General features: G+C 45.5%; 1 protein-coding gene across 2 annotated transcripts; it reads left to right on the top strand.

Annotated features, from left to right (window-relative positions):
* Nucleotides 1–747: 747 nt before the first annotated feature.
* PEX11A (peroxisomal biogenesis factor 11 alpha) lies at nucleotides 748–21,378 on the top strand. 2 transcript variants are annotated; one of them, XM_082256074.1, is made up of 4 exons: nucleotides 749–778; nucleotides 12,483–12,573; nucleotides 12,772–12,887; nucleotides 20,801–21,378. In XM_082256074.1, exons 2-4 carry the CDS (start codon nucleotides 12,494–12,496, stop codon nucleotides 21,367–21,369), a joined length of 765 nt encoding a protein of 254 aa, XP_082112200.1. In that variant the 5' UTR covers nucleotides 749–778; nucleotides 12,483–12,493; the 3' UTR covers nucleotides 21,370–21,378. The 2 variants fall into 2 exon arrangements, 1 of the variants encoding a protein (XP_082112200.1); XR_014225232.1 differs by lacking the exon at nucleotides 12,772–12,887 and having other exon boundaries at nucleotides 748–778; nucleotides 20,801–20,934.
* Nucleotides 21,379–27,665: the final 6,287 nt, after the last annotated feature.

Raw genomic sequence — 27,665 nt, 5'->3', positions numbered from 1 at the left:
TTTTTTCCAGAATTGTCGCTCTTTTTTTGTTTATAGTGCAAAAAATAAAAATCGCACAGGCGATCAAATACCACCAAAAGAAAGCTCTGTTTGTGGGAAAAAAAAGACATTAATTGTATTTGGGTACAGCATTGCACAACCGCGCAATTGTCAGTTAAAGTAACGCAGTGCAGAATCGCGAAAAATGATCTGGTCATTAAGGGAGAAAACCTTCCGGTCCAGAAGTGGTTAAAATTTACCAAAAAATGTAATATGAGGACAAGCCGGTATATAATATAACCAATTCCTATCCAAACACACAGGCTCTTATAGTACATAGCTGCTGGTAGATGTACAGGTGATTGTACAATCAGATTGTACAATGTATGCTCAGCTTCTACTCAGAAATACTTTCCATTACATTGCATTAGACAGGCTCTTGTAGTACACAGCTGTAGATCTGTAGGTGGTTGTACAGTGTATGGTCAGCTCGGTCCGTGCAATGCTTGTGTAGTACAGTAATGATATATGAGGACGGATCTCACCTCTCATCCCCCATGCTGGTGGACTCCTGGATTGTTGCAGGCTGTCACCATGACAACCATGCGGCCAGGAAGCAGCAGACATAAACTTCCGGTGTTACGAGTCCTGGAGGCGTGGCTAGGAAGTAGAATGCACCAGTGAGCAGAGCCGGAGACGGTCACATGAGGAGGTCGGGGGCGCGCACACTCAGTAGTGAAGGTGGAGAGGCGTGCACGCGCAGACAGGTGTGAATGTGGGAAGAAGTGTCACCGTGCAGGTGAGTGCTGGCCGGGGGTACAAGTTAGCTGACCCCTCCCACTCTCTGTCTCCTGTGGGGGGAGGGGGCAGTGACAGGTGTGGAATGATTGCACAGAGTGTGTGATGTGATTGGCTCAGGTTATGTCATGGAGAAGACCTATCACAGATCTGGGAATACACAGACAGATCATGTAACCTCTATGGTGCCATACACAGTGAGATAACACTCAACCATCCATGGGCAAAACCATAGAATTCCACATCGATAATAATAATATCATGGTCGAGTGACAGATCCTGGTGGGTTTTGCTCAACCCAGAGCGACCGATTATGGCAGAAAATAATTATTTGTTATTAGTGTTATATATGTGTCCCCTAAACTTCCCACCAATTACCCGGGAATAGAGATCTGCGCTCCCCTCCGAAACACTGGATCCCATTGTTCTATGTATGGCGGGGTCTTCTGATTATGGCCCCAGGGCCACATCCGGCCCCCTACCAGATTTTATCCAGTCTGCAGGTAGAGGGGGATCTGCAGACTTCATACACAGACTGAGCAATCACATCCCTTATCTCCACTTCTGATGGGGATCCTGATGTAAGAGGGACATGTAATGGGGGGGGGCTCTATTATGTAAGAGGAACTATATGTAAAGGAGGGGCCTCCATTATGTAAGAGGGGCTATATGTAAAGGAGGGGGGGCTCTATTATGTAAGAGGTACTATATGTAAAGGAGGGGGGCTCTATTATGTATGATGTACTATATGTAAAGGAGGGGGGCTCTATTATGTAAGAGGGACTGTATGTCAGGGAGGGGCTCTATTATGTAAGAGGAACTATATATAAAGGAGGGGGGCTCTGTTATGTAAGTGGGACTATATGTAAGGGGGGGCTCTATTATGTAAGAGGGACTATATGTAAAGGAGGGGGGCTATATTATGGAAGAGGAACTCTCATATGTAAGAGGGGGGCTCTATTATGTAAGAGGGACTATATGTCAGGGGGGGGCTCTATTATATAAGAGGGACCCTCATATGTAGGGGGGCTTGATTATGTAAGAGGAACTATATGTAAAGGGGGGTGTGCTTTATTTTGTAAGGGGGACTCTCATATGTTAGAGGGGGGGGGGGCTCTAATATGGAAGAGGGACTCCCATGTGTAAGAGGGGGGCTCTATTATTTAAGAGGGACTCTCATATGTAAGAGGAGGGCTTTATTATGGAAAAGGGACTGTCATATGTAAGAGGGGGGCTCTATTATGGAAGAGGGACTCTGGTATGTAAGGGGGGGGCTCTATTATGGAAGAGGGACTCTGGTATGTAAGGGGGGGGCTCTATTATGGAAGAGGGACTCTGGAATGTAAGGGGGGGGGGCTCTATTATGGAAGAGGGACTCTGGTATGTAAGGGGGGGGGCTCTATTATGTAAGAGGGACTCTTATGTAAGAGGAGGGAACCGTTTTCTGCTCACAGCTGTCAAAGAAAAAACAGAACACCCAGATAAGTTTATCACATTGCTCAGTGCTGGGAGAAAGAGAAACATTGTATCTTTTCTTTCTATTTACGACATTCACTGACATTTGTTGCTTACATAAAAGGGGGTAAAATATTTCAGAGCTGAAGTGGTTAAAGAAGAATTTCAGCCTGAACCTAACTAGTCTTAAGGCCCGAACACACGATACGAAAATCAGAAGTAAAATTTCATCCAACGACCGATCTGCCAATTTTCGGATTGTTAGTATGGTGCTTTCGACAGCCGATTACGGATTTTCGGACGACAAAATCCTGATGTTCAGGCTATACATTTTTATCGTACGTCAACAGAACGTCCGATTTTTGTCTCATTAGTACAGTTTTCGTCCAAAAAAAATCGTAAGAGCAAGACTAGGCATGCTGAGAGAAGAAAGAACACATAGAAAGCAATCCAACACATGACCTCACTTCTGAAGTAGAATTCTGTCGTACGGGAAAATTCGTATGGAAATAACCTCTTCACTTTCCACATCAGACTAGCATGCCACAAAAAACGAAAGAAAATTTGTCCGATAATCTGATCGTGTGTACGAGGTTTTACCCACTTCAATACCGGGCACTTTCACCCCCTTCCTGCCCAGGCCAATTTTCAGCTTTCAGCGCTGTCACATTTTGAATGACAATTGCGCGGTCATGCTACACTGTACCCATATGACATTTTTAGCATTTTTTTCACACAAATAGAACTTTCTTTTGGTGGTATTTAATCACAGCTGGGTTTTTTATTTCTTTAAAAAAAAATTTGAAAAAAATAAAGTTATTTTCTGTGAGTAAATTTTGAAAATAAGTAATTTTCTCCTTCACTGATGGGCACTGATGAGGCAGCACTGATAGGCACTGATGAGGTGGCACTGATGAGGAGGTACTATTGTGCCGCACTAATGGGCACTGATAGGCTGCACTGATAGGCACTGATAGGCTGCACTGATGGGCACTGATGAGGTACTAATATGCCACACTGATGGGCAGTGATAGGCTGCACTGATGAGGTACTAATATGCCACACTGATGGGCACTGATAGGCTGCACTGATGGGCTACTAATATGCCGCACTGATAGGCGGCACTGAAGGGCATTGAGAGGCAGCACTGATGGGCGGCACTGATGGGCATTGAGAGGCAGCACTGATGAGGTACTTATATGCTGTACTGATGGGCACTGATGAGGTACTAATATGCCGCACTGATGGACACTGATAGGCGGCACTGATGGGCATTGAGAGACAGCACTGACGGGTGGCACTGATGGGCATTGAGAGGCGGCACTGATGGACACTGATGGGCATGACAGATGAGCAGGCACTGACTTGCAACACTATAAACATTGAATGTGGGCACTGATGATGGGCACTGTGGGCACTGTTTTTGAGTTTTTCTACTAATTTCTGTAATCAGGGCACTGATAATAAGTGCCTTGATGACCTTTTCTAGGTTCCTTTTTGAGGAGGAGCCGCTGATCGGCTCTCCTCACCACACACACTGACAGTATGAGGCGAGGAGAGCTGGTAAACGGCACTTCCTCATTTACATGTGACCCGCTGTGATTGGATGCAGCCGATCACATGGGTAAAGAGCCATGTCATTGGCTCTTTACCAAGATCGGGGTCGCGCCGTGTCCTAGCAACATGGCGCTGCCATGATCGCCGCACTGCGCGCCCCTGTGAGCGCGCAAGAGAGGCTGTTCTGGTGCACCATCATATAACAGCGTCCCAGAACAATAGCCGCACCGTGGGCAGGCGGTAAGTGGTTAAAAATGTCCCCTCTTCCCTCCTAATACCTATGCTTACTAACCTGTGTGAGAAAGAACTGGATACTTGTATATACATGTAGATGTACAATGCTCAGCATAAATGAGTACACCCAACAGATTTATCAGAAAACCTTTACTTCCCTCTCATAATAAACATTTTCTATGGGACATTATACTACAAAACACTCCCACAAATGCAGGCCATTGATTGCAACCAAAATTTGTTATTTTGTACACACAAAAAAGCATTTGAAGACCATGTTGCAAAAATGAATACACCCCAATGAAAGTCTAAGGCCCCTTTCGCACAGGCTGTCTGATCCGATCCGCCTGTCAGGTTTTCAGGTGGACCTAATCGGACGCTCCATGCACCTCTATGGAGCAGCGGATGTCATGCTGGAAAAGAAGACTACTGGGACTCTGGAGTGATGAGACCAAGATAAATGTTTTTGGAACCGATGGCTTCAAAACTGTATGGCGTTGCAAAGGTGAGGAGTACAAAGAAAAATGTGTGTCGCCTACTGTGAAACATGGTGGTGGCAGTGTCCTTCTGTGATGCTGCATGAGTGCTGCTGGTGTTGAGGAGCTGAATTTCATTGATGGTATCTTGAACTCACAGATGTACTGCTCTATATTGAAAGAGAAGATGCTACCATCACTCCGTGCCTTTGGTCGCTGTGCACTTTTCCAACATGACAATGATCCAAAACGCACATCTAAGGCCACGGTTGCATTTCTGAAGAAGAACAGGGTGAAAGCGATTCAGTGGGCAAGTATGTCTCCTGATCTGAACCCAATCAAAGACCTATGGAGATATCTGAAGAGACAAACATCACTCTCCATCCAGCATCCAGGCTCTAAAAGAGGTCGTTCTTGAAAAATGGTAAAAGATAGATGTTGAAATATTGTCAACTTGTTCATTCCTTGCCTAGAAGAGTTGGTGCTTTCCTTACAAATCATGGAGGTCATACAAAATACTAGATGTAGTTTTTGTTGTGGGGTATATATTCATTTTTGCATCAATAAATTTTAGTAAAACTGAAGATTTTGTAATCTAAGTTATAGAGCTGCACGATTCTGGCCAAAATGAGAATCACGATTTTTTAGCTTGGAATAAAGATCACGATTCTCTGTGTAACAAAAAAAAATTGGGATAACTTTACTGTTACTTTTATTTTTTTTATTCATTAAAGTCTATTAATTGCGTTTGAAAGACTGCTGCGCAAATACAGTGTGACATAAAATATTACAACAATTGCCATTTTATTCTGTAGGGTCTCTGCTAAAAAAAAATATATAAAATGTTTGGGGGTTCTAATTACTTTTCTAGCAAAAAAAACAGATTTTAACTTGCAAGCAACAAATGTCAGAAAAAGATCCAGTCTTTAAGAGGTTAAACTTCCTTTCTCCCTGGCAGAGGGAAGGAAAAGATACAATGTAATCATGTTTGTTTATAGTTACTGGAAGACTTTGCTGATAGCCGTTTGCCGGGAGGCTTTTTTTTTTTTTTTTCCCACAGCTGTTCTCTCTGCTATGCAGCTATGCAAAGAATCGAGCATATTTCAGGGTTAGATCGTCAGGAGGGGTGAATCGAGATCGCGATTTTCATACGATTAATCGTGCAGCTCTACTAAGTTATATTATTAATCTTACTTTCATGTAATGAGCTAAACAAATGTTCTATAAAACTCAGTATTGTCAACATTTTGGAAATTGTTCTTGTGTTCATTGAGATATTCATTAAAACCGTACTTTTAAAAAGGGGTGTACTCATTTATGCTGAACACTGTATATACTTACAGTGCTGTGAAAAAGTATGTGCCCCCTCAATTTTTTATTTTTTTTTTATTTATTTTCCTATTTGTCACACTTAAATGATTCAGATCAGATAATCTAACAAATTTTAATACACAAAGATAACCTGAGTAAATACAAAATGCAGTTTAAATGAAAACTGGATTTATTAAGAGAAAAAAGCTGTCCAAACCTGCCTGGGCCTATGTAAAAAAGTAAATGCCCCCTAAACCTAATAAGTGGTTGTGACACCCTTGGCGGCAACAACTGAAATCAAGCGTTTGAGATAACTGGCAATGAGTCTTTCACATCGCTAAGGAGAGATTCTGGCCCACTTTTCTTTGCAGAATGGCTTTAATTCAGTGACATTCGAAATAAAAGAAATAAAGATAAAATGAGCGGAGTTTGAGAAAGCTCAATAAACGTGCAAAAGAGCACAAAAAAAGCACACGCTTCAAGCTTTTAGGCACAGAAATAAAAGCTCAAATGCCTTTTTTGAGCTGCAGTGTACATGAGCCCTAAGAAAGAGACTGGGCAAACATGGCATCTATAGGAGAGTTCGCCGGCCTATGTGGTGGCTATGGGGGGGGGGGTGAGGTTTACGACCCAGAAGAGGCGCCGATTGGCTTACTTCTGGGAGCGTAACCTGGGCGCAGGTCATAGTGCTAGGACACCCCCACTTTCATGATATCCTGGCTGTGATTGGTCCAGTCTCCAGCCTGAACCAATCCTCATCCAGGAAATCCGATTGCTGACGTCGCAATGGGGGCGGTGCCGGTGCGTGCGTCAGTCACGCACCGTCACCGCCCGATCTCCTTCCCGCCGCCCGGACCGATCGGAAGACCAGAAGACTGAAGAGGACGAGACGAGCAGCGCCGTGGACGGTTCCCGGAATCCCGCCGCCGTCAGAAGAAGAGGACTCGAGGAGAAGAGCAGCGCCGTGGACGTCTCGCAGGCAGCCCAGGAGGAGAGCAGGTAAGTGATTGAAGCCGACCTGTGCCCTCACCTGAACCATGCCTATACCATCACCTGTACCATGCAGCCTATACCATCACCTGTGCCATGCCGCCTATACCATCACCTGTGCCATGCCACCTATACCATCACCTGTGCCATGCCGCCTATACCATCACCTGTGCCATGCTGCCTATACCATCACCCGTGCCATGCTGCCTATACCATCACCTGTGCCATGCCGCCTATACCATCACCCGTGCCATGCCGCCTATACCATCACCCGTGCCATGCCGCCTATACCATCACCTGTGCCATGCCACCTATACCATCACCCGTGCCATGCCTGTACCATCACCCGTGCCATGCCTGTACCATCACCCGTGCCATGCCACCTATACCATCACCTGTGCCATGCCTATACCATCACCTGTACCATTACCTCAAAGTCACGCAATTTTTTTACCGCGTTTTTTGCAGCGAAGCAATACCTATTACATTTTTCTTTTTGCGCCCCCCCCCCCCCAAAAATTTGGAGCACCAGCCGCCACTGACAGAAGTCTTTTTATCTTAATGCATAGAATGCATTAAGATCAACAAAACCTTCTTCCTTTACAACTCCTTTAAGTCTGGACTTTGACTAGGCCACTCCAAAACCTTCATTTTGTTTTGTTTTTTTGAGCCATTCAGAGGTGGACTTGCTGGTGTTTTGGATCATTGTTCTGCTGCATAACCCAAGTGCACTGGAGCTTGAGCTCACAAATGACAGCCAGACATTTTCTTTCAGGATTTTCTGGTAGAGCGCAGAATTTATGGTTCCGTCAATTATGTCCTCCAAGTCCTGAACCTACAAAGCATCCCCAGACCATCACGCTACCACCGCCTTGTGTGACTGTTTGTATGATGTTCTTTTTATGAAATGTGTGTTTTACGCCAGATTTAACGGGACGCACACCTTCCAAAACCGTCAACTTTTGCCTCATCCGTCCACAGAATATTTGCTCAAAAGTCTTGGGGATAATCAAAATGTTTTTTGGCACACGTGAGATGAGCCTTTGTCTTCTTTTAGGTCAGCAGTGGCTTTGGCCTCGGAACTCTCCTATAGATGCCATGTTTGCCCAGTATCTTCCTTAGGGCTCATGTACACTGCAGCTCAAAAAAGGCATTTGAGCTTTTATTTCTGTGCCTAAAAGCTTGAAGTGTGTGCTTTTTTTGTGCTCTTTTGCACGTTTTATTGAGCTTTTTTGAGCATAAGCTTTTTTTTTTTTTTTCACAAACTCCACTCATTTTGTCTTTATTTCTTTTTATTTATTTTTTTTTCTTCATGCTTTTTTGAGCTTTTTCACGTGTTTCTGGTTTGAGTAGTTGGGCATCTTTTCTGCTCGAAAGCTCCTCTCAAAAATGCGAGTTTGTTGGGTTTTTTTCTTCTGCCAGGGCTCAGGCACACTGTAGTTCACAAAAAAAAAAAAACCTGCATTTGAGGTAAAATTTCAGCTTTAAGAAGCTTGTACTTTTTTTGGGATCTTTTGCATGCTTTTATTGAGCTTCTTTAAGTTATTTTGAGCATAAGCATTTTTTTCAGGTTTTTTTTTTTTTCCACAAACCCTCCCCTCAGCTCATTTTTCCTATTTTTTTTTTTTTTTCTTGTGTTTCTGAGCTTCTTTGAGCTTTTTCATGCTTTTTTGCGCATTTTCGGGCACTTAGGCAGTCCCTCTGCTTTCCTATTAAAGAGGTTGTAAACCTCAGAAAAAAAAAATTAAAAAAAGAAAAACAAAGGCATAATGAGCTAGTACAGGGCTTAAAATTTCAAGTCCTGAGCTACTAGCCAGGCCTTAAGGGTAAAGCCTCGTACACACGCATCGATTATTGGCCGGGAATTTTCGGCCAACGTCCAATCGGCTGATTTTCGGCTTGTTAGTATGATACTTCCGAGAACCGACTCCGACTTTTCGGCCGAAAAAAATCTGGTGTGCATGCTATAAAATTTTTGTTGGCCGTCAACACAACGGCCGATTTTCCGTCAGTCAGTACAGATTTCAGCAGACAAAAATCTGATGAGCAAGACTGGGCATGCTCAGAGAAAAAAAAACACACGGAAAGTAAACCAGAACATGACATCACTTCTGAAGTAGATTTTTGTTGGCCGAGAAAATTCGTGTGCAGTCTAGGCACATTCCAACCAACAAAACACAACTTGGACAAAAGTCGGACGATCGGTCGGCCGATAATCGTTGCGTGTGTACTAGGTATTACTTGCCACCAGTTGCCCCACCCAACTACTCCCCTGCCCTGCCCCTAAACACACCCTCATAAATTATCTCATAAAATTATACTGTTAAATGTTTTTGCATTAATGCAGAAGTTACAAAAATAACTATTTATAACGTTTTCAGTGCCCATCAGTGCAGCCTGATCAGTGCCCATCAATGCTGCCTCCCTTGTGCCCATCAATGCAGCCTCGCCCGTGCCCATCAATGCAGCCTCACCCATACCCATCAATGCAGCCTCACCCGTGCATGTGAATGCAACCTCACCCGTGCATATCAATGCAACCTCACCTGTGCACATCAATGTAACCCCACCCGTGCCCGTCAATGCTGCTTCACCCGTGCCCGTCAATGCTGCTTCACCCGTGCCCGTCAATGCTGCTTCACCCGTGCCCGTCAATGCAGTTTTACCTGTGCCCATCAATGCAGCTTTACCTGTGCCCGTCAATGCAGCTTTACCTGTGCCCGTCAATGCAGCTTTACCTGTGCCGGTCAATGCAGCTTTACCTGTGCCGGTCAATGCAGCTTTACCTGTGCCGGTCAATGCAGCTTTACCTGTGCCGGTCAATGCAGCTTCACCTGTGCCCATCAATGCAGCTTCACCTGTGCCTATCAATGCAGCTTCACCTGTGCCCATCAATGCAGCTTTACCTGAGCCTGTTAATGCAGCTTTACCTGAGCCTGTTAATGCAGCTTTACCTGAGCCTTTTAATGCAGCTTCACCTGTGCCCATCAATGCAGCTTTACCTGAGCCTGTTAACGCAGCTTTATCTGTGCCCGACACTCACTGACCAGTGCATGGGAAGAGAGAGGAAGAGGAAAGCTGGCCGAATAATGACAGAGCGTGGGTCATCCCGCTGTAACAGTTTTAATTGTAATTGCCGGGTGCTCGCCGACACACACAGTCCCGCCTCCTAGCCCGGCTCATTCGATAGACCTCACACATCCTGGTTGGCCAGGTGTTCTGTCTATCAAAGAAGCCGGGCTAGGAGGTGGGACTGTGTGTGTCGGCGAGCGCCCAGCAATTACAATTAAAGCTGTTACAGTGGGATGATCCGCGCTCTGTGATTATCCAGTCAGTCGGCTGGCCGGCTTTCCTCTTCCTCTCCTCTCTTCCCCTGAGTGGCTCCGGGAGCAGCCCCACACTCGCCCTAAATAATTTTCCACTCGCAAAATGCGAGCAGGTGAGTGGAAAATTTGAGGGCTCAGCTAGTATGCATCACATACTGGCTCATTATGAAATACTTAGCTTAGAACGAAGCCCACTCACCTGTAACACCGCAGACCTTTTCGGCCATCCTACTTCCTGGTTGGCATTCTCCGGCCATCAGATTGGCCAGAGGCGCAATAACATCACTCCCGCGTAGGAGCCGCCGTTCACGGGAAAGGGCTCTGAAGGAATGGCACGAGTGCATGCGCCGATGATGTCATTGGCTGCATGTAATGTAAATATCTTCTAAAAGATACAAGTTTAGGAGATATTTACAGTACCTATAGGTAAGTCTTATTATAGGTTTACCTATAGGCACAAGTCATTAAGGGGGGTCCTTAAAAACTGAACACTCTAAGCAGGAGAGCACAGTGTGGTCAGTTCCCTAGCTGTGCTGGGAGCTCAGGCTAATCTCCTCCAATGTTCAGAATTGTCCTGACACCCCCCCCCCCCCTGCTCAGGCTATCACTGGGAAGAAAAGTGTATTGTTGCTTCTCCTCCCCCAGGTTTTGTGTAGCTGAGAACAGAGGGGATGTGGTCACCTATAAAAAAAAAAAAGGGGGGGAAAAATGGTATTTATAATGTTGTGTTTTTTTTTTTTTTTTTTTAATATCTATACACGCATTCAAATTTAAACTGAAGAGTTTTTTTTTTTACAAGGTGATTGTTTACAAGATTTAAATCACCTACCTATCAGCCCATTGTAAAAAAAAAAAAAAAAAGCTTTGACGAGGTGGACATCCATTTCTTGAGTGCCCTTTGTAAACAGCCAAATATCTGTTGTAGAGCTGACAGCTCACATTAAAGACAAAATGCACGGAGCTGAAGTGGGCATGTATGGGGCACTCACCACTGATAGCCAAAATAAAAAGGGGGAACACACCACTGACCAACATTTAGACTCAGTTCACACCTCTGCGTTTTTACAGAAACACACTACAGTATATTTAATATGGTTTCCAATGGGTCACATTCCCATCTATGCATTTTTCAGCTGGTGCTTTTTTAAAAAGGGTCGGGGACTTTTTTTTCCCCCCACAGCAGATTGTGTTTTGCGTGTAATAGACTTCAGTGGATCGGCACCAAAAACGCAAGTGTTGCGTTTTTACATAGGTTTTGCTTTTTTTTTTTTTAACAACCAGTGTATAGCTGGTTGTTAGGGAGCGGGCTGGGAAGCCAGCCGCCACATCCTTAACAACCAATGAGTCATCAGCTGCCAATGGGCTTCCCCACTGACAGCTGCATGTAAAAACAAGAATTGCCGGCAAAATAACTGCATGAGCCCTCCAATCCATACAAGGCCCTTTGGGTCTGGTATGAATCTTGAGGGGAACCCCACGCCAAAATAAAAAAAAGAAAAATGGGTTTCCCCTCCAAAAATCATACCAGACCCTTATCCAAGCATACAGTCTGGCAGGTCAGGAAATGGAGGGCACGAGCAAACGCCCCCCCCCCCCCCTCCTGAACCACTCTAAAGCACCTTGTCCCCACGTTGATGGGGAAAATGCCTTTTTCCCCACAGCCCTAGGTAGTGGTTGTGGGGGCTCAGGGTTGTGCGGGTCTGCGGGCAGGGGGCTTATTAGAAAGTGGCTGCCCCCTCTAACAAGGGGGCCCCTCCCCCCAAGGGAATGAGTATGGGGTACATAGTTCCCCTACCCATTCACCAAAAAAGTAAATAAAGACTGTACAAGAGTTTTTAACGATTCCTTAATTAAAAATAAAAAATCAGTGTCCCCCCGAAGTAGTTACATCGTCAGCCACGATGCCCACCGGACACAGAAAAAAATAGAAACAAAAGCTCCGCTCGGGAGTTGACGAACGCTCTCGCAGACTGCCTGCTCCACTGTGTAACATTTCTTTACTATAGAACGGGGCCACCCAGTGATGTCACCTGGTATTGAGTACTGGGTTGCATGACAAAGTAGCTGTCATTCAAACTATCACAGCACTGAAAGCTGAAATATGTCCTGGTAATGAAGAGGTAATACAGGCGGATACCCAAGTGTTTAAAGGAATGAAAAGATCCATATTGGTTACCGCAAAGCCATTTGATGTCCATACCTACAGAACAAAAGCAGATAAAAATCTGCAATTTGCAAAAAAAAAAAAATAATAATTACTACATACATTGTGGATCTGGGTGAGATTTTGTTTCTTGATAAAACAGCAGTTGCAGTTTAAAGCCTTTCTAAATGTTTTCCTTCTCATTTTTTCCAGTTGTAGTCAGAATGTGTCTGACACAGGCGGCTACTATGGATGGATTTGTGAAGTTTACGAACCAAAGCCAAGGAAGAGATCGACTTTTCAGGTAGATCTTTGCAGGCGCTGTCATTTTCTGTGTCTGTGATCTGTCATTGTGCAATAGGTAATGTCATCAGTGGCTGCTTAGGCCTTTTTATTATAGTAGATGTAGTGTTGATCTTCAAGAAACAAACAGTAAATCATTTTCATGTATTTTTTGTTTTTTTTCCATGAAAACCATCATACTCATTTTTTTCCATTTCAGAGCTACTCAGTATGCATGCATGTTGCTTAGTTATATGTTAGAGAATAAAGCTGGCAGAGAGAAAGTGGTAATGAAGCTCAAACGAGTGGAATCTAACATGAGCTCTGGCCGTAAATGTAAGTACTAGAATTGGCTGTGGAACTTTCCCTTAGTTGCCATAGATATAAATACCTAATCCCTGTTCTCTAATCACTGTATTACTAAACCTGATTTTTATTTCCCCTTTGAATTTGTTGTGCTGGTAAATATGGAAATGTACAAGATAATTAGACAGACAGGCTTGCACTTTAAGGCCTCTTTCACATGCAGGGTCTGATCAGGTCTGCCCAGGGGCGTAAGTACAGGGGTTGCAATTGCAACCGGGCCCCATGCTCCAGGGGGCCTGTGCGGCTCCCCTGTACACCTGGATAGGAGGGGCGGCGGGGGCAGCATGTAGAGAAATTGCTCTCCTCCTTTTTCCTCCTGTAGCTGCCCCCGCCACTCCTCCTATCCAATTCACTTGTGTTCTGCTGTCTCTGGGCCCCTGTGTGCTCCCCTGGTCCCCCCCTTCTGTGCTCCCTCCCCACTCCTGCCGGCTGCTGCAGGGGATGTGTCACAATAACGAACCAGTAAGGGGTCAGTAAATATGTAATTTACCAGCTCCTTCCTTTTCTGAATGGACAGAGTCATAGTCAGTGACGATGTAAAAAAAATAAAATAAAATGATAAAAAAAATATACAATTAAAGTACCAAAAAATAAAAACTACTGACACCAATGGGTGAACTTCCAGGATGGCAAAGGTCATACTTGCAACCGGGCCCTGGTATTCCACCACCGTGGGGAGGCCCCAAGATGGCAGGAAGGGGGCCCACTGCAGAACTTGTGAAAGGGTCCCACTGCGGGACCTTAATAAAGGGCCCCGCAACAAGAGTAAAGGGCCCCAGGGTCAGTGGGAAGAGCCCCGGGCTTGAAGGGAAGGGGTCTGGGGGGCCCTTCATGGTTTCTTGCACTGGGGCCCTCAAGGGTCTAGTTACGCCTCTGGGTCTGCCTGTCAGTCCATTCACCTATAGACATGTACCCATTTACACCCACCTACCTCCAGTCCGCTTAAAAAAAAAAAATCTAAGGGGTCCATCCTTCATCTAGGCAGATCAGATGGCAGTCATGTGTAAACCGCCAGCAAATTCTATTTATTCCATCAGATGGCAGTCCATAGAGCAGACTGGGCGCGGTTCATATGTATGAAAAACATGTATTTGGAATAGAGTATATACATGTGAATCCTCCAGTGATTGAAGTGACTCAGGGTATCATATAAACAGCAAAAAAGGTTATAGGAGAGCTGGGACTTTGAATATACCAGTGATTGTCACTCACTACTAAAATCAAACAAAGAAATGTATATATAAAAAAAAAAAAAAAAAACAGTAATTTTATTAAATAAAATTTAAAAACATATTGCAACCATCAATGTAATCAAACGTGACTTGTAATTTTAATACATTACGAATTAGCAATCTGTGTCCTTCAGAAAGGTCTACGCGAAACGCGTAAACCTTTCTGGAGGATAAAGTTTGCCATTTCGTAATTACACAAAATGGAATTGATTACGATTTTAAATCAATAAAATTACTTGTGGATGACATTGATGGTTGCAATATGTTTATAAATCGTATTTTAAAAAAAAAATGTTTATAAAAAGAAAAAATCGCCCATGGACTTTAAATGAGGTGGGCATCATGGCCAAGAATACTTTATTGCATCATCCAGTACATAATAAGTAGAATCAGTCAGTAAAGAGGTACATAACATTATACATATAAATGAATAACGATGGAAATGACATGATGATCTAAAACATCTTGAAGCTCAATGCATTTCGTGAGATACAACTCACTTCGTCAGGAACAGATGCACATATCCTCCTCATTCAAAGCCCCAGGGTGATTTTTTCTTTTTATATGTATTTTAGGGATGGAGGTGTGACACAGAGTCCCAGACCCTGCTCTTTTTCTATATATATTTTTATATACATTTCTTTGTTTGATCTTAGTAGTGAGTGGCAATCAGTGGTATATTCAAAGTCCCAACTCTGCTATTACCTTTTTTGGGCTCTGTCCATGTCTGATCTGCATAAACTGAGCAGACACAGACCTGTCATCCACCCGCTCAGCTCCAATCAGCAGTGGATCAGCGGACAGATCCCCTGCTAATCTCCACAGAGTCCACCCAGTGTGAAAGGGGCCTAAATGTCACTACATCTGTTGTCATGCCTTTGTGTTAGATTTCTTTCTGAATTGCCCCCCCCCCCCCCCCCCAAAGAAAAACCTAATAGTAATCTGCTTTCTGACCATTTGCTTGTTCACCTTGGCCTTTGCTGCAACACGTGCGGTTGTGATACCAGATTTGGAAACATCTAGAGATGTCTCTGAGCAATCTGCGAGATTATGTATTGTATTGTATTGTTTTTTTTTTGTTTTTTTTTTGGGGGGGGGGGTTATGGCCCATGCCTAAATCCGGCCAAGCTGGTGCCGCGGCCCAGTCCGTCTCTGCCTGATGGGGCGCCCTCACCCGTTTCAGGGGTGGGGGGACGTTTGCGCAGTTTCCTCCAACCTTGGCTGCTCCGAATTCCGGACAGGTGGGTTCAGGAAATCATTCGATCAGGTTACAAGATCGAATTCCTTTCGCGGCCGGCGGACAGATTCTTTCCCTCAAATCTTCATTTGACTCCAGGGCGGTTACGGGACCTGCATCAGGCAGTGCAAGATCTCCTCATCCAGGGGGTGATCGTCCCGGTGCCTCATCGGGACAGGTTTCGGGGGTTTTACTCAAATCTGTTCACTGTGCCCAGAAAGGAGGTGCATCCTATTCTGGACTTAAAAGCTCTGAACCACTTTGTACGCGTTCGGAAGTTCCGCATGGAATCGCTTCGCTCAGTTCCTGGCCTCTATCGACCTGAAGGATGCGTATCTACACTTCCCCATTTTCGAGGGTCATCAGAGGTACCTCCGATTCGCTATCGCGGAGGAACATTATCAGTTTGTGGCGTTACCTTTCGGTCTCGCTTCGGCTCCAAGGGTGTTTACCAAAGTGCTGGCTCCCATTCTGGGCCTGTTACGGGCACGGGCATTGCGGTCTTGGGACATCTGGATGATCTCCTGTTAAGATCGAGTGCCAGCCAGAGCCTGCTGCGCGATCTGTCCACTACAGTTCAGACGCTTCAGGAGTTCGGATGGACCATCAACGTGCAGAAGTCGACCTTGTCTCCTTCGGTTCGTCTCCCATATTTGGGAATGGTTCTGGACTCTGCTCAAGCGAAGGTGTTCCTGCCGGAGGACAAGCTCCGTACCCTACAGAACGAGGTCAGGGCCCTCAGGGAAAACGAATCCTCGTCACTCAGGACCTGTATGCTGTCACTGGGGTTGATGGTGTCAGCCTTCGAGGCGATACTGTTTGCACAAGAGGTCTCTCCAAGCGGAGATCCTGGCCAGATGGGACAGGCTCCCTCAGTCCTTGGATCTGAGAGTGTCTCTGAGTCACCAAACCAGAATGGATATTCTGTGGTGGCTTCAGTCCCCGGCTGTGGCGGACGGAAAATCCTTCCGGCCGTTACTGTGGACAGTACTTACCATGGATACCAGCCTGTCGGGCTGGGGTGGAGTCCTGGGCAACCTGTCTGCCCAGGGCACTTGGTCGGTGGAGGAATCCTCCCTCCCATAAGAATATTGGAATTGAGAGCGATCAGGCTATGCCTGCTCCATTGGTCTGATCGTCTTCAGGGCCGCCCTGTACGGGTGCAGACGGACAATGCCACTGCGGTGGCTTACATCAATCACCAAGGGGGCACCAGGAGTGCCCGGGCGGCCCAGGAAGTGACCAGTATTCTGTCTTGGGCCGAGACTCATGTCCCGGCAATATCGGCAGTTCACATTCCGGGTGTAGAGAATTGGCAGGCCGATTATCTGAGCCGCCAGACCCTGGACCAGGGGGAATGGTCCCTGCCTGCACCCGGAGGTATTTCAATTGCTGTGTGCGAAATGGGGATCCCCGGATGTGGATCTGTTCGCGTCTCGGCTAAACCACAAGGTGGAAAGGTTTGTGGCAAGAACGCGCGATCCTCTGGCAGACGCCTCGGATGCGCTGGTGGTGTCTTGGCATCAGTATCATCTGATATATGCCTTTCCTCCAATTCAGTTGCTGTCCAGGTTCTTTCGCAGGTTGGCCTCGGAACCAACATTGGTGATTCTGGTAGCGCCGGACTGGCCACGCCGGTCCTGGTACGCGGACATCATTCACCTGGCCGTCGAGCCTCCATGGCGGCTGCCAATGCGAGAAGATCTACTGTCTCAGGGACCGATCTTCCATCCTGCTTTACAGTCGCTGGCTTTAACGGCATGGCTGTTGAAAGCCAGGTCCTGAGAGACAGGGGTCTCTCCTCAGAGGTCATTCCTACCTTACTCAAGGCTAGAAAGCCTCATCTTGTATGATTTATTACCGTACATGGAAAGCTTATATTGCCTGGTGTGAGTCCAGGGGCTTCTCTCCTCGTTCATACTCAGTGGCGAGAGTGTTGGCTTTCCTTCAGTCTGGTGTGGACCAGCGCCTTGCGTTGGCCACGATTAAGGGCCAGGTATCTGCTCTGGCTGTCCTTTTCCAGCGCCCCATGGCGTCTGATTCTTTGATTCTTTGATTCGCACCTTCATTCAAGGTGTGCGTCACTTGGCCCCTCCTCGAAGGGAGCCCTTACCTCCATGGGACTTGAACTTGGTTCTGTCCGTGTTACAATGTTCCCCGTTTGAAAACATCAGGGATATCTTGTTAACTCTGCTGTCTAAAAAGGTTGCCTTTCTTGTGGCGATCACTTCTGCTCGCAGAGTGTCGGAGTTGGCGGCCTTGTCTTGCCGCTCCCCTTACCTGGTGGTTCATAGGGATAAGGTGGTCTTGCGACCTAACCCGTCCTTTCTTCCAAAGGTGGTTTTTGATTTTCACCTTAATGAGGACATTGTTTTGCCTTCGCTCTGTGCGAATCCTAAGCATCCTAAGGAGGTTGCCTTGCATTCCTTGGATGTTGTCAGGGCGATCAGGGTTTACCTGTCGTCGACTGAATCCTTTCGGAAATCGGATTCTCTCTTTGTCCTTCCTGAGGGACCTCGGAAGGGTATGGCTGCGTCTGCGGCGACCATTTCAAAATGGATCAGACAGACAATTATTCAGGCCTATTCGTTGAAGGAACGGGTACCGCCCTTCCCTGTCAAGGCGCACTCTACCAGAGCGGTGCGTGCGTCATGGGCCTTCCCACATCAGGCTTCGGTGGCCCAGGTGTGTAAGGCTGCGACCTGGTCGTCAGTGCACACCTTTTCAAAATTCTACAAAATTGATGTTCTGGCATCAGCTGATGCCTCCTTTGGCCGCAAAGTTTTCTGTGCGGCAGTACCGTAAGGGGACCCTGGTTTTATTGCGGGTCCCTGGCTGTTGGGGTTGTTTATCCCCTTGGTTATTTGCTTTCCTGGGTTGTTGCTCCTGTTGAGCTTTTTTGTTACCCAGAGGGTCACCTTTCTGTTTTCATGTAAGGTTCCTTTCTCCGTTGTGGGTACTGCGTTGCCTTTGTGACGGTTGCGCTTCCCACCCCTCATGTCTACACTGCTTTGGGACATCCCATTGGTGAAGACTGTATGAGTGGGCGGCGACTGTCGGAGGACGTAAGAGAAAACTGAATTTTTGTAAAATCTTACCGTAAAATTCCTTTCTCTGAGTCCTCCGACAGTCGCCGCCCCCGCCCCTCTCTTGGGGTTCTTATGGACTTAACTGCTTGCTACCAAACTGAGTTGGGATGGCTGATCGCAGGGGGGTATTGGACCAGTGGAACAGCCCCCATAGGTGTGTCTATGTAAATGCTTTGTTTTTTAACAAGTCTTATGTCTAGTTACTCCTGTGGAGATTAAGTCAATACCCATTGGTGAAGACTGTATGAGTGGGCGGCGACTGTCGGAGGACTCGGAGAAAGGAATTTTACGGTAAGATTTTACAAAATGTTTTTTTTTTCTCCTGTGTGGTGGGTGCCCATGATCAAAAAAGTCCCACTACCTGTGCTACCTGTCTGTCATCTCTAAACACTTACTCCTGTCACTTCTCCAATGTTGCCTCTAGCTCCATCGTTGTTCCCTTTCACTCCCTGCTTTCGAAGGAGAAACTGAGGCTAGCTAAGCCATAGGTTCCTGCTGCTGTCAGTCAAACTCTTGTGAAGAGGGAGCAGGGGCATGGCTTACCGACGCAGTGGGGTTGATTTATTAAAACTGAAGAGTTCAAATCTGGTGCAGCTGTGCGTGGTAGTCAATCAGCTTCTAACCTCAGCTTGTTCAATTAAGCTTTCATTAAAAAAAAAAAAAAAACTTGGAATCTGATTGGTTTCTTTACAGAGCGGCACCAGATTTTGCACTCCAGTTTTAGTAAATCAACCCTTGTGTGTCTATGGACACTCACAGCCCAGCTTGGGACCAATGGAAACATGCATGCATGCCCCCTTAGCACCAGGCTTGCTACAGGAAGCACCCAAAGGGGAGAGGAGCCTTTAATATATGTTTAAAGGGCAAATTGTCTTTGGCCTTAAAAAAAATTAGTTAGGCCGGGTTCACATACGTCCAGCTGCCGTTTGTAGTCCGGGGTCTGGTGCATTCCTGTTCACCGGTTCAGGTGCATTTCAGGAGCAAATCCTTGCCTGAATTTGCACCTGAACTGGACACAAAAACACACACAACCCTTTTTGAAACCGCACCGTGGCCGCCCTCTACATGTGTGAGCTGGTCACATTCGCATGTCATGCAAAATAGATGGGATTTAAAACTCATCCAGTTTGCATATATGTCAACCCGGCCTTATATGGTACCACTCTATTAATCTAGGGGTAATTATTTTGAGGTTGCACAACTCACTAATCATCTAGACTTGCCGATATCTTTTGTAGCCCAAATTTCCAAATCCCATGTCCTCCAAGGAACTCCAATCATGCAGTGATGTGTGCAAAGTCGCATCTGCTCTAAACTTTTGCAACTCTGTCATCCCAATTCCCCGCTTGCTGTAGTACACCCAGGCCGCAGTTACATTAGGCATTGTGTCTTATTTCACAGGGGAAGCGACTGCAAAAAGAATGTCTGATTACATTACTGTTATCTGCACACTGTTTGCTGAGCTGTATCAGTCAGTGATATGAAATGCACAGGTTAACTTAAAGTGAGTGAAAGGTCAGCTAGTACTGTGAAGAAGAAGGGAATACCCTATTCTCAGATCCTATGCTGCCTAATATAACAATCTAAACTGAATAAACAAAGTACAATACACACATGTATTTAAAATAAATGTCTCGGCGTGATTAGACATTGGATTTGACAGGTCGCCGACCTGTTCCTGCACTACTTTTGGTGACTTTGGGGGTGATTTCCATAGACATCTGTGCATGAAGCTGCAAAATAGAAAATCGTAAGTAAAATTTCGTCCAACGAACAAACTGCCAATTCTCAGGTCGTTAGTATTGTGCTTTCAACAGCCAAATAGGAATTTTCGGACGACAAAAACTGGATGTGCAGGCTGTACAATTTTTATCGTATGTGAACACAATGTTTGATTTTTGTTTAATTAGTACAGTTTTCGCCCGACAAAAATCGTGAGAGCAAGACTACGCATGCTCGGAAACGAACAAATACATACAAAACAATTCAACACTTGACATCCCTTCTGAAGTTGAATTCTGTCATATGAAAATTTTCGTATGAAAGTAACCTCTTCACTTTCGATATGAGATTAGCATGCAACAAAAAACTAACAATAATTCGTCCGATAATCTGATCATGTGTACGAAGCTTAAGGCTTCTTGACTCTTCCTCTTAATCCTGGATGGTGTTTGCATCTGGTAAGGTCATCAACCCACCTTTTATACCATGAGAAGGCACTTCATATTATTTGAACTTGTCCATTGAACTTGGTTGCACTGTGCTGTACATTGTTACATTGCAGATCTGAGAGATAAATAATTAACTGTGTTTATTGTCTTTCAGTGTTCCGACTTGGCAACTTTATACATGCCATTGAAGCTTCGAAAGCTGCTATCCAGCTCTCAGATCCTACCTTGTGTTACTGCTTGACAGCTGCTAATTTAAACCGAGTTCTTTACTTCATCTGTGACAGCGTGCTATGGGCAGTAAGCGTTGGGCTTGTGTCTGACATCAACAAAGACAAGTGGAGGCTTCGAGCAACCCGCTGCTATTTCTATTCTCTCCTGTTTCACCTGGCCAGGAATGTATATGTAATTAAAAGGAGCATGGAGAAGGAGGGCAAAGGGAGGAAGCAAAATGAAAATGGTAGTGTTTGTGGGAAAAGACCAGATCTCAACCACAGCAATTCCATCGTAAAAGTCCTTCGGAATTTTTTAACCATCTTCTACCTGAGCCTCAGACACAACCCACCTGTATTACTGGACACAATCAAAAATATCTGTGATCTTCTTAGTCCTCTTGACCGGCTAGGAGTCTACCAAACCAATCAGGGTGTTATTGGTATAAGTGGCCTGGTGTCTTCCATCATAGGCATTGTTACAGTAGCACAACCTGTATTAAAATTAAAATAGCCAGGAAAGAGGAAAATGATCAGTGCACAATGAGATTCCCAATGCTGCTAATTACTAAAGGTGAAAATGAGATTAGGAAAAAATGCATAATATATAAATGGTTAATGAAGAATATTGGACTATAGAGGACAGCATACTATTGCCATAGACCAATCTTAGTTTGCCCATGAGCCGCAGTTAGCCTACATTCAGGTATATGTAGCGGTGAGCTCCATCATGTATAGGAATAGCTTAGAGAAAACCTCCACTGATAATGGAATGAGAGGACTTAGACTCTATGGCAGGGGTACTGAATTAAAATTCACGGGGGTCTGGTCAGTAAAATGTTCTTCCAGCAGAGGTCCGAGTGTCATATTGGTAATATGACCCTGATCCTTCACATCACAATTGTTTTCTATTGCCCTTGCAGAGACCTGTGTTTTTCTGGTGCAGAAAAATGCAGATCTTTGCACAAGTGTGAACAATTCCCTACATCAGTGTCCTCAGTCCCCCCCCCCCCCTCTATATCACAGACCACCCCATCACAGACTCCCATCAGAGACCCCCACCCCCATTACAGATCGTCCCATCACAGCCTGACTCATCCTGAACCCCCCTCCCCCAATCGCAGCCTGACCCATTACAGACCCCCATCATAGACAATATCATCAAACCGCCCCATCATAGAACCCCCCCCCCCCCCCGTCACAGACCCCCCTCCATTACAGATCCCTCACTACAGACCCCCTCCACCACAGAATCCCCTCCATCGCAGATCCCCTTCAACCACAAACTCCCCCTTCAATCACAGACTCCCAAATCACAGACCCCCCTATCACAGTCCCCCCTCAATATTACATACTGCGGGGAGAGGACACTCGGCAACTATTTAGCGAGGCTGTAGTATGGATCGGACTGTTACTGGGTCTGGATCTGGACCGCGGTCCGCCATTTAGTGATGCCTGCTCTATGGCATCCGGAATGACACATGCTCAAAAAAAAAAAATTGGATCTGGCCAAAAACATTGACATAGCAGATTATAACATTAAACCAGCACAGCTCCTCGACCTGAAATCTGCAATAGGCGGAACGCAAAACAAATGCAATTTATCATTTGCGCCATTACTTTAATGTTAATGTAGGAACAAGAGCATAAACATTTGGGTATCTGACCTTTCTGTGGGAATTATGTTGCAGGTAATTTAACACAGGAAGGTAATTCATGCACACAAACAGAAAAAAACAGGGTTTGGTCACATTCCCAACCCGACCGTCCCCGCTCCCAACTGTCTAACCACAGGTTTTGATCTTTATTGGGAGGTGGGTAGAGCTGTACACATGCAGGGGTTTGTGTTGCCAAGTGGCAAGGCACAAATTACACAAGTGTCGAAGCTTTGAAACAGCCTCCGTTGGCTTTTATTGCAGCGTGCCTTAAAGTGATTGTAAAGTCTCTTTTTATTTTTAAATAACAAACATGTTATATTTACCACCTCTGTGCAGTTGGTTTTGCACAGAGCAGCCTGGATCCTCCTCTTCTGGTGTCCCTTGTTGCTGCTCCTGGCCCCTCCCTCCTATCGATGGCCATCACAGCAATCAGCTTGCTTTGGGGGCATCCAAGCTGAGTTGCAGCTCTGTGTGTCCATTCAGACACAGAGCTTCCTATCGGCCCCGCCCCCCTCTCTCTCTTGATTGGCTAACTTTTGACAGCCGTGGGAGCCAGTGGTGCCACAGCTGTGTCTTAGCCAATCAGGAGGGAGAGTCCCGGATGACCAAGGGACTCGTAGACATTGCTGGACAGATATGGGGCATAGGTAAGTATTAGGGGGTGCTGGGGAGGCTGCAGCACACAGACGGCTTTTTATCCTAATGTATAGAATGCATTAAGATAAAAAACCTTTTCCCTTTACACCTCCTTTAAATGCTTAGTGAACGCACGTATAGCATTTATGGCATGCTTAAAGTGGTTATAAAGCCAAAACCGTTTTAACCTTAATACATTCCTTGCATTAAAGCAAAAAATGTTTAGGCATCGGTTTTGGCCCCTCACCTCCCCCCCCCCCCCCATCTTACTTACCCGATCCCTTCATTCAAGCCAGCACCATGCAAGTCTTCAGCTCTTCTGTGTCTCACTGGCTTTGCTGGGGCACTGGGAACCATCGGCTCCCAATGCTGTCAATCAAAACAATGACGAAGGAGTGTGAAGGCAGGGGCTGAGTCCCACTGTCTGTGTCAATGGACGCAGCAGCAGGGCTTGGGAGCAAGCAAGCACGAGTGGGAGTTAGGGCACTGGACAGGGAGGAGAAGCCAAGAGCGCCGGCGGGGGACCCGAGAAGAGGAGGTTCGGAGCAGATCTGTGCAATTTCATTTCATTGCACAGAGCAGGTAAGTATAGAGATGTTTATTTGAAGGAAAAAAAAATCTTCCTTTGCAAAGCTTTAAGAGAAAAAAGAGGGCTTTTTTGAGGAGCGTTGCTTGATGTGATGTGTGCAATGCATATTTGCATTATAGACACAGTGCACATTAAAGGCAGCGTTAAAATTGACAGCGACCGGGGGTATACACATGCTGTGGCAGAAATTATACCCTCTGTTGTTTTTGGTGGACCTAGTGCCTGTCGAGCTCAAACCATTCTAGTGAATAGGGTCACTCTGCAAGCTCCTTGCAACCACATGCAATGCACACAATTGTAACACACTAGTGCGGGGTTCAAGGGGTTTAAACAGGCAGTGAGGACAGTACAGTGCCTCCTCACTGCTTGTTAAATTCTCTTTCAAGAGAAATCTGAAAGCAGATAGCTCTTCCGAGAGAGAAGCTAGTGTGAACGAGCCCTAAAAGAGGGCCAGGCAGAAATGAACTATTGCAAGAATCGAATTATTCACCCTTATGTTTTATATTAGTGCAGCTTTACCTCTGGTATGTGTGATTTTATTTAGTTGTAAGATCCCTATGTCAGCTTGGGCTGACCGATTTCCGGCCTGGTAGCTGACATGCTCTCCAAGCTGCTTGTTGAGTAAATCTGAGAATTGAAGTACAGTCAACGCTTTTTTGGCCCTACTTCTATTGATCACAGGAGTGCACTTCATTCTGTGCATGCCTGTGAACTGTTTTCAGCTGACAGTAAAAGGCTGACGTCATTCAGTCTGGATCCACCCAGATGCCTGGACCTACAGCTGGCTTTACCTCTCAGCGTGCTGCTGTGAGCCTGAACCAGCCGCTGCCACCCCCTCCACAGCCCAGCGTTACAGTGAGCTCCGGAGAGGTAGAGTAGAGAGTCGGTGACTTAAAGTCACTGCTCTCTGCTTAACCACCACCTTCCCAAACCTATTCGGACACTTTTCTCCTACATGTAACAATCTACTTTTTTTTGATAGAAAATTAGACCCCCAAATCTCTCCTCTGGCCCCCCATGCAGCCGATCGGACCGAGATCAGTCCAAGTTACAGAGAGAGGGTCCACAATGGGACTGGAGAGGAGGGGGAGGGGACCCCCTTCCGTCACCCACAGAAGTGATTGAATGGCTAATTAGCCATATAGACCACTTCTGGTTTGCAGAGAATCGCCGACTGCAAATAACGGTACCGGGATGATGCCTGTAGGTGCGGGCATCACCCCGGTATAACAAACGGGCCCGTCCTTGCTTGGGAAGTGGTTAAAGCATAAGGGAGAACTAAGAGATCAGCGCTGTTTGATTGCTTAGTTGTCAGTGCAGAGACGGCAGGGGACAGATGCAGGCTCGGATCAATGCTGCATCCACCTTGGTGATGAATTTTTTTTTTTTTTTTTTTTGAGAAACCCCATACCTCTCTTTTTAACACTGTTGTTTAGACCAATAATACAGCCTGACACATTTAGCTTGTACTTTGACAGGAAGAATATACAAGTAAATAATCAAAATTCAAGTTATCTCTGAGTGTTAAGGTTGAAATATAACAGAGAGTAGACGTTGCAAATATTTCTAATCACTACTTTCCTTCAGATCCTGTTCACACTAGGAATCGCACAGGAACGCGCAGTAGCTGATAGGCTCTCCAAGCTGCTTGTTGAGAAAATCTGGGAATTGAAGAAGTACGTCCAAAGCTTTTTTGGCACAAATTCTCCTATGGATCACAGGAGTGCACTTAGTTCTGCATACCTGTGAACTGTTTTCAGCCGACAGCGGGCTAAAGTCTATTGCCGGCTGACGTCACTCAGCCGGTCCAGGTGCTGAATCAATCCCGACTTTACAATCAGGATCCACCCGGATGCCTGGACTGGCAGCTAGCTCAGCCTCATTCCTGTGCGAATTACATGCAGTTCAGTGTGCTGTGATTTGAGCCCATTTATTTTGAATGGGCTCAGATCGCACTGGACCGCACCAAAAATACTGCAAGCGCTACTTTTGGAAAATCACTGAAACCGAATCGCATGGTACTTTTGGGGTGTTGATAACCTAACATTGACAGCTGCTGCAGATTTCAACTGCAGATGCAGTGCGGGAAACGCTCCCGGGACGCAGGTTTGCCGCACCTCCTTTTAGTGTGAACTAACTACTACTAACGAAGGTTACATACAGGATTTTACTGTTTGGGACCAGCTATTAAAGTGTTTGGTCCAATTTAGTAAGGCAATGCAAAAAGCAGCGAACATTAGCCTGGTGCTCTTATTCTAATTAGAGTTTACCAAGTTAGAGCTGTCAGGATATTCACAATAGTCATTACCTGTTTTGGCTTTTGAATGTTGCATACTGTCTTATAAACTAAGGGCTCTGTTTATCAGGAAGAATTTTTCCTAGAATGGTGCTGCATACATTGTAAGATATAATATAATATAGCAATGAAATAGGCGTGTTTTCTATAAACCATGCAAAACAGAGTGTTGAAAGTAACCAGTCACAATGCACCTTATTGTGTTCTCCCTGCACTGGGAAATCTGATTGGTAGGGGTGGGTTACCAAATTAACACTTTCTCATTGCATTGTTTATTGAATAAGACCTCGTTTTTTTTTTTGTTTTTTTTTTTTAATTTTGGCTACATGCACGTGAGTGGTTTGATCCCTGTGCGTAAAATTCTGGTGTTTTTGGGCACCAAGGAGGCAAAGGTGTAATGTCCAGCCCCACTGCCAGCAGCCTGTCAAAGTCAAATGCCTAGAACCCATGATCAGAAAATCGGATGAAAATTACTGCTTTTGAAGTGATCGTACAATAATCTGATTGTTAGTACTCGGCTTTCGAGAGCCAATAATGACCATTCATGTGAAATTATCCGAAGGGTCAAACACGACAATATTTATCGTACAGTACCAGAATGAATGATTTTTGTTTAATCCGTACATCATTCGTTCGAACAAATTGGAAGACCAAGATCACGTATGCTCGGAAACTAAAGAATAAATTACAATACGATACAACACATTACATCACTTCCGAAGTTGTATCCTGTCATACGAGAATTTTTGTAACTTTAGTAGCCTCTTCATTTTTGATATGAGATTAGCATGCAAGAAAAAAATGGTACGATGATTCGTCCGATAATCTCATCATGGGTACCAGGCTTAAAAGATAAATCCACCTTTTGCAGGTAAAAAAAATGTGCATTTATTATTTTTTTTCTTTTGGAGCCTGTAAAGATCGCTGGTGCCATGCAAGTCTCCTGCAGACCTGTCAGTGTATCTGTATAGCCATACATCCAGGCAGATACACTGACAGGATCTAAGTGCCGTAGTAGTTCATTGAGAATTACAAGCCGACAACCACAAAGGATGTCTGGGCTTGTAGTTCATTCACACTTAGAGCTGCTGCTGCCCACATGTCCGCACTGATTTTAAAGTGGTAATAAACTCTGTACTATCACTTGTACCTACAGGTAAGCCTATGATCAGGCTTACCTGTAGGCACTGTGAATATCTCATTTGCACCGTTTAGGAGATATTTAGAATGCATGCAGCCAAAGACCTCATTGGCGCATGCGCTCTGAAGGTCCGGCTTACAGTGCTGGACCTTCAGAGCCTTTGCCAGAAACATCATCGCAGCTCCGGCCAATCACATAACTGGAGCTTGCAAACCCGACCGGGGGAACATGTCAGCCCTCTCAACTGTGACTTTACAGCACTGAAGGGCTTTGTTCCAAGGTAAGTATTTCATAATGTGCTAGTATGCATACTAGCACATTATGCCATTGCCTTGCAGGGTTTTTTTTGTTCTTGTTTTTTTTAAATCAGCGGTATACAACCACTTTAAAAAGTGACAGCTAGTATGGGAAAAATACTGTACTGCTCCCCCAAGGGGGGGGGGGGTAGGGGGCAGCAGCTGCAGCTGCAGCATTAGGAACATGTTACCTG

The sequence above is a fragment of the Pelophylax lessonae genome, assembly GCF_965119305.1.
Source record: "Pelophylax lessonae genome assembly, chromosome: 4".
Lineage (NCBI taxonomy): Eukaryota > Metazoa > Chordata > Amphibia > Anura > Ranidae > Pelophylax > Pelophylax lessonae.
Note: the sequence above shows the minus strand (reverse complement) of the source record. Positions and strands in the feature narration are given on the sequence as shown.

What these genes read in the sequence shown, in the direction of transcription:
- PEX11A (XM_082256074.1), top strand. Translation starts at nt 12,494, where the DNA reads ATGTGTCTGACACAGGCGGCTACTATGGATGGATTTGTGAAGTTTACG. An exon ending in GGAAGAGATCGACTTTTCAG is followed by an intron (nt 12,574 to 12,771) that starts GTAGATCTTTGC and finishes TTTCCATTTCAG; the next exon opens with AGCTACTCAGTATGCATGCA. An exon ending in CATGAGCTCTGGCCGTAAAT is followed by an intron (nt 12,888 to 20,800) that starts GTAAGTACTAGA and finishes ATTGTCTTTCAG; the next exon opens with TGTTCCGACTTGGCAACTTT.